The sequence below is a fragment of the Vulpes lagopus genome, chromosome 5, assembly GCF_018345385.1.
Source record: "Vulpes lagopus strain Blue_001 chromosome 5, ASM1834538v1, whole genome shotgun sequence".
NCBI classification, from domain to species: domain Eukaryota; kingdom Metazoa; phylum Chordata; class Mammalia; order Carnivora; family Canidae; genus Vulpes; species Vulpes lagopus.
In genome coordinates, this window is record NC_054828.1 from 31,067,179 (window position 1) to 31,084,665 (window position 17,487).

General features: G+C 44.2%; 1 protein-coding gene across 6 annotated transcripts in view; it reads left to right on the forward strand.

The window, feature by feature from the left end:
- CAMKMT (calmodulin-lysine N-methyltransferase) overlaps positions 1-17,047 on the forward strand; it is a 393,129-nt gene extending 376,082 nt beyond the window's left edge. For 5 of the 6 annotated variants that reach the window (XM_041754705.1, XM_041754711.1, XM_041754706.1 and 2 more), the window contains 3 exons: positions 261-324; positions 10,657-10,788; positions 16,473-17,047. In XM_041754705.1, coding sequence (XP_041610639.1) covers positions 261-324; positions 10,657-10,788; positions 16,473-16,550 — 274 coding nt within the window. In that variant the 3' untranslated portion in view covers positions 16,551-17,047. The remainder of the gene's footprint in view (positions 1-260; positions 325-10,656; positions 10,789-16,472) is intronic. The other variant, XM_041754709.1, reaches the window with a different exon arrangement.
- Positions 17,048-17,487: the final 440 nt, after the last annotated feature.

Sequence of the window (17,487 nt, forward strand, 5' to 3'; positions counted from 1 at the left end):
AGACTTTATCCCTTTAACACTAACACATGGCCCAGTCATGTGTGAATCCTGGCCAATTGCACGTTGATGACTTGGCTTTGGTCGGATAACACTGACCACAATCTTTTTTTCTTCCAGTGAGACACTTGAATGGAGGGAAACAATTTCTCCCTTTTTGGTGTTGAGTAAACATGTGTAATTACCCTTGTACTTACCTCCATTAGTATCATTAAACTTGGAAACCCAATTTAATCTGGATTCTGCTCTCTTCTCAATGTCAGCCTGTTTCTGGACCAATACAGAGCAAGCCTTGTTGATGCAATAAAGAGATTACTCCAGCCCAGAGTAAGTATGTTTCTATTTTCTCCTGAACACTGGCTTCAGAATAATTAGTCTGTGCACAAAGATGGAGAGAGTAATGGAATGGCAGGATTAATGTCATGTAATACTTTAATACTTATTATGTCCAACTTCAATTGGGTCTTCTGATCTATCAGATTCTTTCCTAATCATAACTAGGAAACTTCTTACCCTTGGCCTTCTGATAAGGAACACAGTGGGTAGTAAAATAAATGAAACCGCTTCAAAGATAGTGTGAGATTATTTTTATCAAAGAATTTCTTGAGTCTTTTCCTTTGATAACAATATCTTCATATTAAAGTAGAAGTATGATATTGAAAGTTTTCTGTTGACTTCTGTCATTTTAAATCCCTTCAGTGGTAACCTTTGTCATTGGGTATTTATTTATTGCAAAAAAATTTGTTTTTCTTTTTCTTTCTGTTTATATCAAAGAAAAAGGACTTCAGATGAATCTGTATATTAAAAGTTCTTCGCTTTAAAAGGAAGCCATTATTTACATATTATAAACATTAGGTCACAATGAAGCCAAGCATGGCATAAAATATTGTGCACATTTTTACATTTATATATCCATTTATGCCTGTGAGTAAATTACAGAGTTTGTAGCCACTCTTATTTTGTTGGGCTGTTACACTAAGCTAGGAGGTCCTGCAGCCTAACCGGAGAGTTAATATACATCTATTTAAAGTAAGAAAACGAGTTTAAAGCTCATGCATTTAAAAAAAAATCTTATAAGTATGGAAGACTCTTGCTGTGCCATAGGAATTTAAAATAGGTTAACAATGTTAATGCAGTCTAAGACAGGAACTCATATTTATCTGAGAAAGGGCTGCAGTGTGCATGTGTGTGGAGAGTATTTTCTGAAGTTTTGTTTCAAAAGTCTTTTTAAGAAGGTTTGCTCTAGTCTTCTGACCTCGGTGAGACTTCCAGACTAATACCTTTCAATCTTTCTTTTATATCTTTTTCACATTGAAAGTCCCCAGAGCAATTTGATAATCGTCCTTTGCCTTACACTGTTGCTTTTTATTTTGTTATCTCTATATAGCTCAGAAACTTTAAATAGGCCTCTCAGAGGAGTAACCACAGCTTGGTAAGTGGTAATCAATTAAATTAAATTGGCCTTCTCAATTCCCCCTGTGAGGCGGGTAGTAGGTCTTGAGGCAAGGAAGGGGCATGCTCCAGTCTATTGATGGCTGCAGCCATGGTTGAGTGAGCAGCCCAAGTTGAGGGTAGAAGAAGGAATTGGGGGCCTCTTCATCCCTCCTGTTAGCCTTGGGTGATTCTTGTGAGCATTTGCAAGGTCAGTATTTTCAGAGAGGGCACGGAGATTCTTGGATGTAAAGGCCTCCGTGAAAATGTATCATACAAAGGTATAATGCTTTCAAGGACTCTGGATCTCACATGGCACAAACTGTACTTCACCAACACCCTTCAAAACCTATTTGTGGCAAATACTCCATTTTGCAGAGACTTGCATGATTTACCTAGGATCTATTTAAGTCATTCAAATGATTTACAATAGAAGACTGTCCAGGCTGTGAATAGTCCTAAATGCAGACTGGTCTGGAATCTCTAGCAGCTCTCCTGTACCCTTTATTAAACCCTAAACCTTGCCCGGAGTGTGGCTCCACACAGCAGCCCTCCTAGTGACAGCTGATACTGTTAGCTTGGAGAAGGAAGAGCCAGGGCCCCGGAGTAGGATGGCTGATGCACAAGGCTGCCGGGTGTTCTAGCCTATGGTGTACAAGACCCACCATATGAGAGGAACTCCAAGCTGTGAGTGGCACATGGATATACTGAAATCACTGCTCAGGAATCTCATCCCCATTGAGAGCTCGGGGGAGGCAGGGCACTTGCACTCCTGGGGCCTCCACCACGTGGGCCATAGAAGGGTCACACACACTTGGCAGTGGCCACCAGCAGCTCCATATCCTGTGCCTGCGGACTGGAAGAGTTCCCAGAGCTGGGGGTAACCAGAGCAAAAACGGAACCCTTCCTCTTCCAAGCTCTCAGGACTGGCTGTTCTGCTTCTAGAAGCTCTCCTCCTACTTGTTGGAGATGTTGGAGAAATCACAGTCTAAGACCAAGATAACATTCAAGGCTTACTGCCTTACAATTAGAGCTGCTTTCAGCGTTCTCTTGAGCCCAAGACAACTCCTCCATGGTGCTATGGCCCTGATGCTGTAGGGGCCACAAGAGGCCACAAGTTGAGAGGCAACATTGGTGGATCTTGAGTTCCTGGACATTCAAGGCTCAGTAAATTCAGTGGGCGATGCAGAAAGTTTTCAGAGTGCTCCAGAAAATCTGCACCCTAGCCAAATGCTTCAGATTCACAGGAGGGCCCTGGTTTCTGTGGAGGGTGGAAAGAGTCAGAAATATCTGCACACACAAGGCAAATCTGCTCTTCCTGTCAAGGCTCTCTGAACCTGAGGTTCATTACCTCAGGGTGAGGGAGGTGTAAGTCCTTCATCTGGGCTGATGTAAAATAGTTACCTAGGGAAATGCCTAGCACAGCACCTGGCACACAGGATGCGCGCCAGAATGAAAACTGGTTCTTCCTTATTGCTGTGTTACCCTGTCAGGGTTAATACACATGAGACACTTGTCCAAAAGGACCTTGACTTGGCTGACAGGAGGACCAAATTCTGGTCCCTGATTAACACTAGTGGGCTCTGGAACTACCTTCTCACCCTATTTTCTTCTAAGTCCTCCTTATGGAGGAAAACTGTGCTTGGACTCTGGAGCCCGAAAGCTTAAGGCTCAGATCTGGGATCTGCCACCTACTGGGTTCATCTCATGAAGCCTGAGTTTCCCATCTGTAAAATGGGGAGGGAACAAGCCAATGCATCGGAAAGCTTTAGAATGTGACTGGCTCTGAATATATGTTAGCTCTTGTGACCTAGAAGAACCAGAGAAACTTTCTGACTGTGGTGAGTGCAGAATTACAGGGGGCATTCTCCTTGCAGAAATGCTGGTGGGAGGGGGGAAGCACACCATTCTCTTGACATGAACGTTGGTGACTTCTGCACACACCTGCTGCTGCATGTCCCCTGCACCTTCGTCCCGCGTGCCTGCATCAGGTCCCTCAGTGGCCCCAAGAAGACTGTCTACATGGATGAAGATGATACTTTCTACTGCAGACTGAGCAAGATGAGAGAGACGACTGCTAGTGGGCAAGAACAAGAGGTTGCAGGTGGCGAGCTGTGGGAGGAAATGAACTTCACCATTTCAGGGTGTGCAGTTCCTTGATTTCTAGCTAAGGCAAAACAGTGGTCTGGAGTGCTACAACCCAGTAGCAAAATAGGTAGGTGGAGAGGAGGAATTTTGCTGCTTTCAGATTTCTGTAATGGGCTCATCAGGGAGGGTGACAGACCACAGAGAGAGCCTAGCCACCACAGTGGGCTCCTGGCTTGGCCCAGTACCACTGTTAGATCCCAGGGCTGCGCTTACATCCTCAGCCACATGGGCACCTGTGGCTGCAAAGTCACAAGAGGGAGCCCCGAATTTCACCAGTTAGTGTTTACCACCGGCCCAAATAGAAACTTCCCTCAACTTGTTGGTTGAAAGTAGTTGCGAAACACTTGACTCCTGCCGGAATACTGCAAGGAACCCTCTAGCAAACTCCAAAGGTAAGAAGAAAAGAATAGATACTAAAAACGGAATGAGGTCAGCAAAATTTACTTATTCCAAGGAGCAATGTTCCCCCCACAACCCCTCCCCACACCTTTTTCCCTCCCGTGAGTGGCTTCTTGTTGCTGATGATTGATAGGTGACCCCCTGCTGTTGTGTTCTTTAAAGTACATCAGCAATGTCTGATATCAGAGGGCCAGAATGTAATTTAAAATACAGCCACAGCAACCTGCAAGTTGAACTTTAGCCTGGAAATGACAACCAACAAATGGTATCCACTAATATTCCTCTGAAATGGTTTTCGGTGCAGGAAAGGACACCGAGCCAGCTAGACAGTGTGAATTTACTCAGAACCACAAATAGATGAACGGAGATGCAGTGTTGACAGCCCTCCAGCTGGTTGCTGCTCACCAATTGCCAGGAATTCAAAAAATATCACCTTGGAATTCATTTAACCTTTAGAAACTGTCCCTAACTAAATGCCAAATTCCTGGAGCCCCACCTGTATGCAAGGAATGCTATAAATGTAAATCGTGGACTCTGATTATGGAAGACCAGATAGATTTCTTCCCTTTTTAAATAATCCAGCATCTCAGCATGCATCTGTACAAACCTCTGTTTTTGCTTATCACAGGGAAATGCCTTGTGAGTGTGGGCTCAGGGCAGGGAACTGAGGTGGTGCTGGAGGCCTCCTCTGTTCCTGTCTGCTCTCTGGGTCAGAGGCCCCAAAAAATCCTCCCTTGTTCTTGGTGAGAATCTGTGTTCAGTCATACCTGCCTCTCCCAGTTGTAGGAATAGAGAGTCCCCAGGTGGTTTTAAGACCCTCCAAGCAGGGGCCTAGCTCTAAAAGTACTTTCTTAAGGTCTGCCCAGGTGCATAGTGCTGAGCCTCTGCCCCCAAAGTATTTATAATCTGGTTGTGGAAATGTAACAGACACACACATGTAGAACCACAGTGAACAGTGCAAAATGGCTTATAACAGCCCAGCCCTTGGTCATAGCATGGTGTCGCACTTACTCATTTTGACAATCTTCCTAATTTATATCTTCAATAGAATGTGAGATACTCAGGGGTTTGGACTCTGTCGTGATGCAACAAGCATTTGTTGAGCAACTACTATCTGGCACTGTGCTGGGAATGTGAGGTGTGGGTCTACATATGAATCATGAGCACTAGGAGAATCTCAGTTTAGTAGGGCGGATTACTGCTTGAGCTACCAGGAATCACAACACAATGTGGTGAGTCACTGACTGCCTGAGAAAGGTTTCTCTAGGGACAGTGGCATTTGACTTTGGTCTTGAATAGTGAGAAGGGTGCCCTCAGCCTCAGGGAAGGGGACTAAAAGGTAGCATTCCTGGTGAGGAGGGTACAGCGCTCACAGATATAGAGCATCTTGTGTTTTAGGGTCAACAAGAAGTTTGTTCTGGCTGGAGTGTGAGAATCTGGGTGGTTTGGGGGTTAGGGTTGGGAGGGGCAGGAGAAGAGGTTAAAAGGTTAGTTTGGGGTACCATTTTATGAAAGGCTGAGGATACTCTGAGAAGAGACTGGGCTTTATTATATGGGTAATAGAGAGCCACTGACAATATTTGAGCAGTGGTAGAGTCAGATGTGGGTTCTAGAAAGATCCGACTGGCCAGCATAGAGGCTGCAATGGAGTAAGAGGGAGCTTGAAAGCAGCAAAGCTCCTCAGGGCACCATCATGTACCAGCTTGTGCTCGGGATTGTCCAATTAGGAGATAGTGAAGATCTGAAGATGGAGATATTCACTGAGGAGTTCATTCATCAGACATTTCCGGTGTGCCTCTCAGATGCCAGATGCTGTACTAGGACCTGGGGATAGAGTAAGATACAAAATACGGTCCTAAAGGAGCTCACAGTCTAGCGTGAGAAACAAGCAAGCGAGCAGTTACCTGACCGTGTCGTGGGTTAAGGCGATAGCAGAGGTAAGGATGAGCCATGGAAGTGGAAAGCAGAAGTGGCTGACAGCGGGGAGGCACAGCGTAGAGGCCAGGGGTGGTCAGCAAAGGCATCCTGGGGACAGGGTGTCTAATCTGGATGCTGAAGAATGAGGAGGGATGACCAGGCAGACAAAGAAGCAGGGCTAAGAGAAGCATTTCACCCAAGGGAATGCTTGCAAGTGGGGTCCGTAAAGGAACAAATTGGGGGACTGCAATGACTTTGGCCTGCCTGGAGCTCAAAGTGCGGGAGGGAATGGCCAGAACCAGAACTGCAGATATAGGCATGTGTCAGGTCATGCTGGGCTTCACCTGCCTTCCCAGAGCTACCCAGTGGTTGTCGATCCCTTTTTAAATGGCAGAAACTTTTGGTCAAAACAGTTTTAGCCATCATGCCAGTTTTAAAACAGTTAAAAGTGAAGCAGCTGTAGTTAAACTGGTTGTAAGATTAACACTTCCTCTCTAGGTCTCCCTGGTCACCCTGGAAGCAACTGGAACATTGAAAATCATGTATGGCAGATGACAATGATGCGGGGCGGGGGGGGGGGAATGTGGCATTGGAGGGTTTTACAGGCAATGCCATGATTCCCTGGTTTCCAGCTTCGTTTTGAAGGTGAAGGGTATGGAAATGCTTGGTACGTAGTAGGTACTCAGTGTGGGATGGGGAAGGAGTTTGGGGCCAAAGGTCCTGAGTTTTCCTGTAGACGGCATAGGTTAACAGTACTTTCAGAACATCCCCCTAGACCTAGCAGGCTCCTTAAAAACATGGATGGGCCCTGGACTATGGTGAATGCTCCAGATATATACTCAGGAGTGCTGATGTATTAGTAAGAACTGAAGTCATGGACTTCGGCACAATTTCCTAGAATTTTAGAACAGGGAGAAAAAGTAGGCAGAGCCCTGGGGACCGCTGACAATCAAGAGGCAGGTGGAGAAGCCAGGGAAGGGGGTTGAGAGAGATGTAAGGGAAGAAGGCGGCATCTCAGAAACCAGGTAAAGAAAAAATAAACATAAGCTTAAACATGTAATTGGTATTTAATAGTTGGTTGCCTGGAAATGAAACAGGAATAAAGGCATTTCACTGGCATAGCATATTCCTTTTAAAAGAAATCTGAAGCATACTTATTTTTTCCAGAAGTACACACCCTTTAATATATGAGTATAGATTAGTCTAGCAAAATAACAACAAGTGAGCTCACGATGTAAACAATATCATTGCTGTTTAGTGGAACTACTCGTCTCTCCTCTCCAGGGATAAATGAATTCTCTCAAATTTCTGCCCATCAGTCAAAATTTTACATTCAATTGAGTGTTCATTCTGAGTTTAAGATAATTCTCTGACTTCCAATGCCTAGAAAGTTGGGCTTTGGTAAATTGAAAATAATTTTTCTAAAGTGATGAGCTAATTTGAAATCCATATATTTTTCTCTTGTTTTGATTTTTTGCAGCCTAAATTGTAAGGCGTATTCCTCTGATTGCACCAGTGTGTCCTGCTCCACTGAGGACAAGGGGAAATCTAAAACCATTCCTTATGGGGTGGCTGCTGGTGCTCAGTGGCTGTTTATTGAATGAACAGATGATGAACTATTTGTCCCTCCTAAATATTGATTCACATCTCAAAAGAGTCTGTATTCAATGAAATGAAAAAGAAAACATTTTAAAACCTATAACTGAGTAATTAGATATTAAAACTACTGCTCACTCTTTGTCTTTGTTGTGGGTACAGTATTGTGCACAGAATGCTGCCCTCTGAAATCCCAGCAGAGCTACTGACTCTATAAAAGCTTCTTGGAGAAAATCTAAAGAATAAGCAATTCCAGAGATTCACATTTCTCAGATTATTCAACATCTGGATTTAGTTTATTCTCTCAATAAATACTGATTGAGAGTCAACTGTTTGCTAGACACTGAGAAAAATGCAGTGAATAAAACATTAGAAGATCCCGTCATCACGAAATGTACATTCCAGCCAGAGGAGACTGGCAATCACAAACAAGGATATAATGTGTGTTAGTGGTGATGAACGCTAAGAACAAAAGTAAAAGGGGGAAGAGGGTAGAGAGTGATGAGGAGGCAGCTGCTGTTCTAGAGGGTTGTTAGGGAAGGACAGGTAAGCTAGAAGAAGACCTAGAGAAGGAGAGACGTCTGGGTGGAGAGGGCTGCCATATGCTTAGTTGGTCCCCCTACAGCTCACCCCGACCAACAAGGGGGTGAGGGTATGGGGAGCGTGTACTCATAAATGTAAACAGCAGCCCAGCCAAGAGCCCCGCAGCCACGTAAACATTCTGATATATAGCTTAGATAATTAAAAATTATTATTAAAAATCAACTCGGGGATCCCTGGGTGGCGCAGCGGTTTAGCGCCTGCCTTTGGCCCAGGGCGCGATCCTGGAGACCCGGGATCGAATCCCACATCGGGCTCCCGGTGCATGGAGCTTGCTTCTTCCTCTGCCTGTGTCTCTGCCTCTCTCTCTCTCTCTGTGACTATAATACATAAATAATAAATAAAAATTAAAAAAAAAATACTTGAAAAAAAATCAACTCTTCAGTTGTAACTGTAAGACAGCTTTTGCAGGTGACTTTAAAATCAAACAACTTCCATTATTTAAAAATCCAGAATGGCAACCAGCTCTTAGAGATGACTAAAATGACCTACTAGTATTTCCGCCCCCTTCCCTTTTTGATGGAGACTTTTGCTCCCCTGCCGAGACCATGTATTATATCTGGTTTCACATCAAAATGAATTTTTGCTGTTAAGTTTGAAAAACGCCTGAAAATAGCAATTAATATTGGAAAAGCTGACAGAAACTTAAGTGTGGTGGCATGATTGGTGCTGCTATAATTATGTGCCTGAGTGTGTACATGTCTATGTAAACACAGTATGAAAACACACTTGATGTCCAGGACACTGTATCACTGTATTTTCTTGCAGGTAAAGGAGGGAAGGAGAGGGAGAGAGAACTGATAAAATCTTTCTGACACTGTTAAGTGGTGGAGATGTTTCTAGTCTATATCTACGTAACCTTGCTTTTCAAATTATTTTCATATTTATCACCTCATTTGATCTTCACAACTTGCCAGGGTTGGGGGAGGCAGGCTTTGTTCTTCCCATTTGGTGAGTGAGAAACCTCCACGGGTCAGCTGGGGTGACTAAGGAGATTGGATTATGTCATCCCCAAGGTCCCTTCTAGCTCAACAGTTCTGTAGCTTTTCTTTTTCCCCACTTCTAATTTTCCTGAGGTGACAGCTGTGTAATGGTGGAGATTCTTTTTAAGCCCAGAACCCTTCCTGCCACATATTCCTCCTCATATTCTTTAAAGCCTTTGCTACATGTTTAATCATCTGTAAAATGTAATGTCTACCGCACAAGGTCGTTGAGAAAATGGTTGATGGAATGAAAGGGAAGGCGTGTGAAGCACCTAACACAGTGGTAGCCGTTATTATTATTATTGCCATCACTATTACTAATAAGGAGGCAATGTCGTGTGGTGGAAAGAGCATCAGCATTGGAGGCAGCTAAGTGTCCAATCATTTGCTGGTTGTATCCTCTTGGTCAACTATTCAACCGTTCAGAGCATCCCATAAAATGGAGCTGATGATACCTATATTGTTGGGTGGTGTGAAGAGTCAGTGAGACAAATAGAGCCCCTATCCCAACACCTGACATGCTCTGGATGCTCAATAAATAGTTGGCAGTGATAAGTGAGAAACCACCTCTCGTAGGAAACTGGAATATGTTTTCATGATTCCCGCAAAGCCCGACATGGCATTTCATAGAAGTGAAGTATAACCTTGAAGTTAACAGAAGCATACAGTCATCTTTTAAACAAAAACAAAAGAAGATTCTGAAGTTCAGCTGTCCTGTGCATGTCTCAGAGGGCGAGGAAAGGTCCACATGCCCCCGGGAGTCAGCAAATGGACATCAAGGAGTTTCGCGTCCAGCGGTCTTCTGAAATCCGGTATATATCGTATTCAAGTCCATCCATTCTCCCCACTGCAACAATCTCATGAGGTTGTGCAAGTTTATTTAGAAAAGCCTGTTTACCCTCATTATACCACTTTCTTTGAAAAGCAGTCATTTGAGTACCGTGAGGAGCTGCTTTGCTCTAATGATGACTATTATGAAGGATTCAATGAAGTTGGAAATGAAGACCCTGTAGCCTTGTCTCTGACAGCGTGGTCACAGAAAAACCTGTTGGCGGTACTGAAACATGAAAATTCTCTAATAGAGATTGCAGTCACTTGCCTCTATGGAGGATTTCTTGGTATTGAATTTCCAGGGTACGATAAGCTAACATGTATCAGCATCCGTTGCCACACGCCCTGGAGCTGTGTTGTGGACATGTTGGCAACAGCTAAGGCATCTCAAGGTGGGTGGCACTGCCAGGGACCAGTTACTCTAAAAGCTAGTTGATGGTTTGAACCACTGGACCCAAGAGAGGTGTGTGTTGTACAGAATACCAACTTCGAGCCACATTTTGTTTATTACATGCATTATTTGAAAAGGATAAAACATAGCAACATTTGAATATGAAATGTACATATTTTTTCTTGCTTGATGTCTGTCTACCCTTGAAATCATTCTCACTGCGAATGTCCATCCTGTGTGGACATCTCAAGAACAATTGTGTTTCCTACCTGAGAGCAGTGCATTAAATGCTCTACCCAGTGTTTGTTATGTTTGGTTGCCTTCCAGTTTTAAAATGTGTGAATTTCCTTTTGCATGTTCTAGGGGAAAGCAATGGTATTCGCCCCACGCCGAGGGAATACTTTAAACCAGTTTTGCAATCTAGCTGAAAAAGCTGATTTCTCTATCCAAAGACATGAAAATTATGATGAACACATTTCAAACTTCCACTCCAAGGTTAGTTTTCTGCTTGTGTTAGATAACACTTTAATCCGCATTGCATTTTGAAGAGATCATGGTCTTTTTGGCAGGTAACCTAAATATTTGATTAAAGTACTCCTTAGGTGTGCTGCTTCTGAACAGCTATTTGTATCTGATTATTTTGTGTGGTAAAGCCATCTTTTATCTTTGCATGTCTAGAAGGATTTTACAGAAACCATTCCTGTTTACTCCTTTCTCTGAAACAAACTAATCTTTTCATTCATAATAGACTAATTTGTAGGATGCAGGGGAGGTGGCATAGAATGAATGATAAACAAGCATTTATATTTTAATGAAAAACCTTCGGCTTTTAAGTAGGTTAACTGCTCAGCTGTACTGAAATAAATAGAAGGTGAATGTCTAATTGTATCATGTTGGACTGTAAATCTTTATCTCTGCTTGCTTTATGGCTGGGTCAGTTGGCAGTTTGAGACTGTTAAATCTCATACAGAATTTCACAGTTGTGGGGTTATATGTCAGATCGAGGAGCTACAAGATTTAGGTCAAAAGCACTTATCTGAGAGTGATTTCTAAGCTTGCTTACATAAAGCAATGTTATCAGCCTTTTTATTATTTATAGGTATAGAGCAATATAGGACACTGAGAGGCAAGCGTTCCACTGAAAACTTTTTTAGGAATCTCACCTTTGCTAATACATATCACACTTACTAATATAGCATATATTACCTCTGTAATTTTGTGCCTTACAGAAATCTCCCTTCTCTGAGCTAGTCTGACCTTGGCAAAAGACTTTGAACTTGTCATGATTTTACAAGTCACGAATGCAGAAAAGTAAAGGCCCGACCTTAATTTTCTCCTGGGAAAATGGGAATAGCATTCTTTATTACCCAGGACTATGATATAACGGAGAAGTATTTTGACTTTTGAAAAAATCATATGCAAAGTGGATCTGATCTTTGGGCAAGAGAAAGAAAATCCTCACTTTGTGGAGATGGGTTCACTCTTTTGGGGTCTCTAAGGTTTCATTTAGCCACTCCCCAGTGCAGGGGTGGACAGGGGTCGCAGTGATGCTTTGTGAACTGAAAGGGTAAAATCACCTCCTCTGGACAGTAGGATTGCCCTTTGCTTACTATCAGAAAATAAAAGAGTATGGCTTGTTACTCAAATCTTGCCTGCCACTCTAGAATGAGGCTTTCCCTTTTGCAACCCCTCCCCAGATTCAAAGGAAAGGCTCTGAGGGCTTTCTCTGGCAGAGGGTCTCTCCTGGCCCTGTGGGCTCCTCTACCCCAAAGGGACAAAAACAGCCTTCTCTCCTGGGTCAGGCTAGAGCTACAGGGATCAGGTGATGGCTGCTTCGATCCCATGTCTTCCACCTTCCCCCTAGAAGAACAAATGCTTTCAGTTTTTCAGTCACAGATCAGAAGAGAATGGCAAGAGTTTCTCCACCAGCGGAGATGTTCAGCAGTGATACCCCCCCATCTCCACCCTGCACAATTGGAGGTGTTCTCGGGACATGCGAGTCCTTAGTAGCCACCTCCCCTTTGTCTAGAACTTAAGATTGTCAGTGCCAAAAAAAAAAAAAAAAAAAAGATTGTCAGTGCCTAACAGACAGCAACTTCCTCTTTTTATCTCCAATGCAGTACACTACCCTGCTAAGCATAGTCCAGTCCATAAATCGCTCAAGATGCCTCTTAAGTTTATGTATTGTGCAACCAACCCACAGTTAGTACTCCATGAATAACCGTGGACTGACTGGTCCCACAAAAGTAAATTGCCACAATTAACCAGGTGGCCTTGGTTTCTCTATCTTATTAGTAATTGCTTAAAAGTTAAATTCTCCACTTTGCAGGCCTGGACTAAGAAACAGCCTCCCTCCTGTTTAGGTTGAGAGGACGGAGAGTTGCGTTTGGCTCTCAGGGAAGTGGAACCGCCAGGGGAATATTCTGCAGGGTTGGGGCGCCCTGATGAACCGTAGAAACAGGGACCCACGATGTGTATTTTTAACCAGGGGGTCGGGGGTGGGGAGGCAGCAGCAGTTGCAGCCGGTCGGTGTCCTCCCGCTTCTAGCAGGAGAGTGCCTCTTGTCCCCCCGGTACCCGAAGCCTAGGATGCCCTAGGATGCCCTAGGATGCCCGGCCCACCTGCTCCAGCAGCGCGGGTGACCCCGTGCCCACCGGGCCCACCGGGCCCACCGGGCCGGTGACAGGCTGGCGCGCCCCACCTCGCGCTCGCACGTGGAGGTGTCCTTTGCAGCCGCAGGATGCCCGAGGTGGGGGCGTGGGAGCCCCCCGCGCTCCTGCCCCGGGGCGCCCCCTGGGGACCCCGCGCCCCGCCCCCCGCCGCCCGGGGCTCCGGGGGCTCCGGGGGCGCGCCGGGAACCTCCACCCGGGCCGCTTTTGTTTGCCGCGTGCTAATAGCCGGGGCTTAAAAGTTTTCCATCTTGCGCGGCAATCAGCTTTCTTCCTCCCCATCTCTGGCCAAAGCCCCACGGTCCCCGGGCCGAGGCTGCTCGCGAGCGGAGGAGCCGCGTTTTCCTTCGGGCTGCGTGTTATCCTCTTAGCCCTACTGTGTTGGAATAGAGCGTAACCAGCTGGAGGACTGTAAGACGCCTGATAATGCCGCTCTTTTCCGCTGTCCCGTCTTAATCTTGTTACACAAATGGTTGTGAAGAGATTCATGAATTTTAATTTTGCCCTCTGCATTAGCGCCTCACGTCACTCATACACAGCTGGCTTCTATGCCGAGTTTTCCACCCCTCCTCTTACAACAGGGGAGGGGGAAAAAAATTAGTTACAATCTTGGCAGTAGTGCAAGGTAAAAAAAAAAAAAAATCTACAGATTTAGGCAACCACCCATGAAGCTGATTAACAGTCAGTGATCAGGAGGCACAGCTTTGCCTCTTAAACTTTTCACCCCTCATTGTTAACTGTGAAATTTTATTTCCGTTAAAAAGCAAGCCTGTAATCAAAACGGTGCCATTCTGCACTTTTCTGCCAGTGCTTTTGTTCGGTTGTGCCCACACCATGCAGCCAGCGTGCTCGGGAACCAGGCAGCCCAAGGTGGAGTGCGCTTGAGAAAGCCTGCCTTCCTGTCCTTCCAGGCAACGGGGGAAAGAAAATAAAAGCACGTCCCTCTCCCACCCAACCTCTTGGCCTCCTCCAGGCTGGGACTCCAGTGCCGGGGCCCAGTGCTGTGGCTCCGGACCTTTAGAATGTGACAAGATGCACACTGTCTCTCAAGGTGGAGACCTAACTTGGCGATTGCAGCCGGCTTGAGATTAGTTGATGCAAACACTCCCGGCCGCGCCAGCATTCTCTGAAATATGATTTTACGTGCCCCGGTTCTGTTTTTGTTTTTGAACTTTCGCGAGGCCACCGGTGTGCTTCTGTTCTGTATTTTTTTTTTTTTTTTTTATGCTTAGCCATGAGAGCAGGCTTGGGCTCGTTGGTGAAGTCGGTACATTGTGTTAAAAGCATGTCCCATATTGCACTTCTGCTTATCTATTCAAAATGCCACATTACAAGTGGCTGGTGCTTATAATCTGTGTGGTGTGCTGTTGATAATTGTGGATACTGTAAAGGGTAAACAGTCTGAACTCCATTCCTGCTGCTGTTGCTCACGCAGCGCCGTGGCGAGGCTGAGCGTGTTACATCCAATTAGGAAGTAAAGCATAATGCTACTAATAGCTGCTATATAATTTAGTTCAGTCCTCAAAGACCCTGTTTTAACCTATGAAATTGAAAAATTGTTTTATTCACAACGTGCTTTTTGTTCATTTTTTTTTCCCAAGGTGCTTTTTCTGTTTCTTAAAATTATAATTATTCATTGAGCGAAGAAGTACAGCCTGCGTAAAGGGAATTATTCTTAAACCGCATCACATTCCCTCATCGAAAGCAAGTATTTCCCAACAGCCTCGTTCGTGTGCGTTCGAGTGCCCTCACATAACAGACCTGGTGCAGAAATAATCTGCTGCTGGGGTAGAATATTGCCACTGAGGGTTGTCAGCCCTTCCTCATCACGGGAAGGGCTCACAGTCAACACGGGGCTGGCCCCTGGCCCCTTCTAGCAAGGAAGCCTCTGCTTTGGCCTCCAGAGGTCAGCACAGAATCCAAGTTAAAAGTGATTTCTAACCCATATTTGCAGAAGAATTATTTATCCCACATATTACCTCAGGGACTTTATAAAGAGCTCATTTGAGTCTCTGTATATTAGTGCATTGTGAGTGAGTAGGTCAGCTGACTCACGCTGAGTAATCAACTTTCCCTGATCCCCAATCCCTGAGGAAGAATTGAGCTAGCTTGGCCCCCTCTTCCCTCTGTAAAATATTTCAGTGAGCTCCTTCTATCACTAGGGCAACTGGCAACAAAGGTATTTACAGTTGGTAGGTCCTGGTTAGTGGGTTTGGATTGGGAAGTTTGTGAAGCCATCTTCTTGGCTTTTTTTTTTTTTTTTTTTTAAGAGTGATGGTGATGTTAAGGGACCGTGTGTTTAGGATTAACACTGTCACGACTTTGGTGGTAAAAGAAATCCAGAGGATCTCTCTAAGGTGGACAACTAATCAACTATAAACAAAGCAAACTCCATCAAAGGAAACAGAATGCAGTTACTGCAGTGATTGTACCACCATCATTTCTTATGAACATGGATTAGAAAGTAAAGATGGGGTTGGCTTTCTGTTCCCCAGGGAGAAAGGAAAAGCAGGCTCCTTGCTCCTTGTCCTTAACAGTGAGGATATGTCACAGTTTGGGAATACGATTTAGAAGAAACACAAAAAAATTCAAGTTATTATGCCCTAGACCTATACTAATCCAGGAAAATGTCACATTGGAACCATTCATTTCGCTTGAGGGGGAGGGGAAGTAATCTGATTCAAAACAATAAAAGAATTGGTTCCATGCATACTTAAAGGAATATTTGTTTTCTGATCCTTACCAATTTAAAAATGAATTAGCAATTGGCTCAAAAGCACCAACTTCAAAAACATTAATTTTGTCTTTATAAATAGCACATTATTATTTGCTAGGATAAATAAATACAAACATGACCGTCAAAATTCTTCTAGACAAATAAGGAAAAGAGTACTCTAGATTTGAGAACTCTGACTGGATTTTCAAATCTACCCTGGAAAGGCCCTCAGAACTTCACTTGAATGGTGTGGAAGCTCTAATTGTTGGACTATGTTTTCCTCCTCAGAGAAAAGAATTTTAAAATTACCATTAATATTAAAACCCCTAAGAGGCAGCGGGAAGTCCGTCCCTTGTGCCCAGACACTGCCAGTCTCCAAATGATCTGAAATGCCTGCCTGCCTTGCTCCAGGGGCCCAGGGACAGCGTAGACCAAGAACAGAAACTTCTATGCCAAATGGCTGGTCTGGTGCAGCTGAACGAGCCTCCAGCTCTCCCTTCACTGAAGTGCCTCACAGTTCACAGAGGTCACAAATGCAGCCTGGCTATTTATGAAAAGGCCCCCTGCCCTCCTCCTTACCCCCGCCCAAGGAAAGATTCCAGTTTGATGGATGCATAGTACTATCATGCCACCACCACTTAGAACTACTTTGAGTTGCTTTTGTGTGTGTGATTTATTTACCGGGACAATATATTCAAATAAGAAGTCTTCACTATACTCAATACTAGAAGCTACTGGTAAAAAAAATCCTAATCTGAATGTCCTTACCTTTTTTGTTCTATTATTGTTTCCAGTTGAAAAAGGAAAACCAGGGCGTCTATGAAGAAAACCTTCATTACCCACTTCTGCTTATTTTAACCAAAAATGGATAGAAGATTCAGCTGCTCAAAAGATGAAGAAAACACCAAGTTCACAGGGAATATTTTCCCCAAAACAGAAACCTGTGATGGGTATGATGTGCAGCGAGCTGTTGGCTCCCCGAGATCTGTGAGCCCCTCCGCCCCCCCACAACATTCACCATATCCCACATGTGGGCTATAGGGTCCACCTGTCCTCACTCACATTATTCCCCAGCCCTCCTGGACTCCTCTTTTTTCATCTGCTCGTCTTGTACCAAACCTTTGTTTGTTTTTAAATATCTACAAACAACCTGGGATTTGAATTGGACTTACAAGAAACCTAATTTTTTTCCTCCTAATTGTGACAGAATTTCTTTTGGTGATTCCCACCGCCCTTTTAAAAAAACTATCTCGGTCTTTGTTCTATTCTGGTGGTGGCACTTTTAAATCTGTAAACAAAAGCAAACATCCTGATTCTTTCCTGGTTAAAAAAAAAAAAATTAAAGCATATCATTCTCATCTCCCTCAAATTAATTGTATTAAATCTGCCATCTTGTTTTTTCTGTCTCTCTCACTGATTCTCTTTTTTCCTTTTAAACAGGATGTTTTTTTCCCTATGGATGTATAAGAAATGACTACATCAGCCCAAAGCCTCATAAACTGACCGTTTGTCCTCTGGACACAATAGCGTGGCCAGCCCTCTGCTCCTCCTCTCCAATTATGTGTGATTAGTCTCAATGTGTTGTGTCAAGGAGGAGGAGTGTACTGAGTGCTTATTATCTGTTTAGGTACAAGAAGAGCACATTTAGGCTCTGACTATGAATGAAAAGTGAGCCTTTATCGAGGCTCACATCTAACTGCTGCTGTTCTCCAGACCTCTTTCAAAATAGGTCCTTGCCAGAGAAATTTTGAATAAATGGCTGCTAAACTAGATTGCAACCAGGGTGGGAGGGGTGAAGTTTTTAAAAAC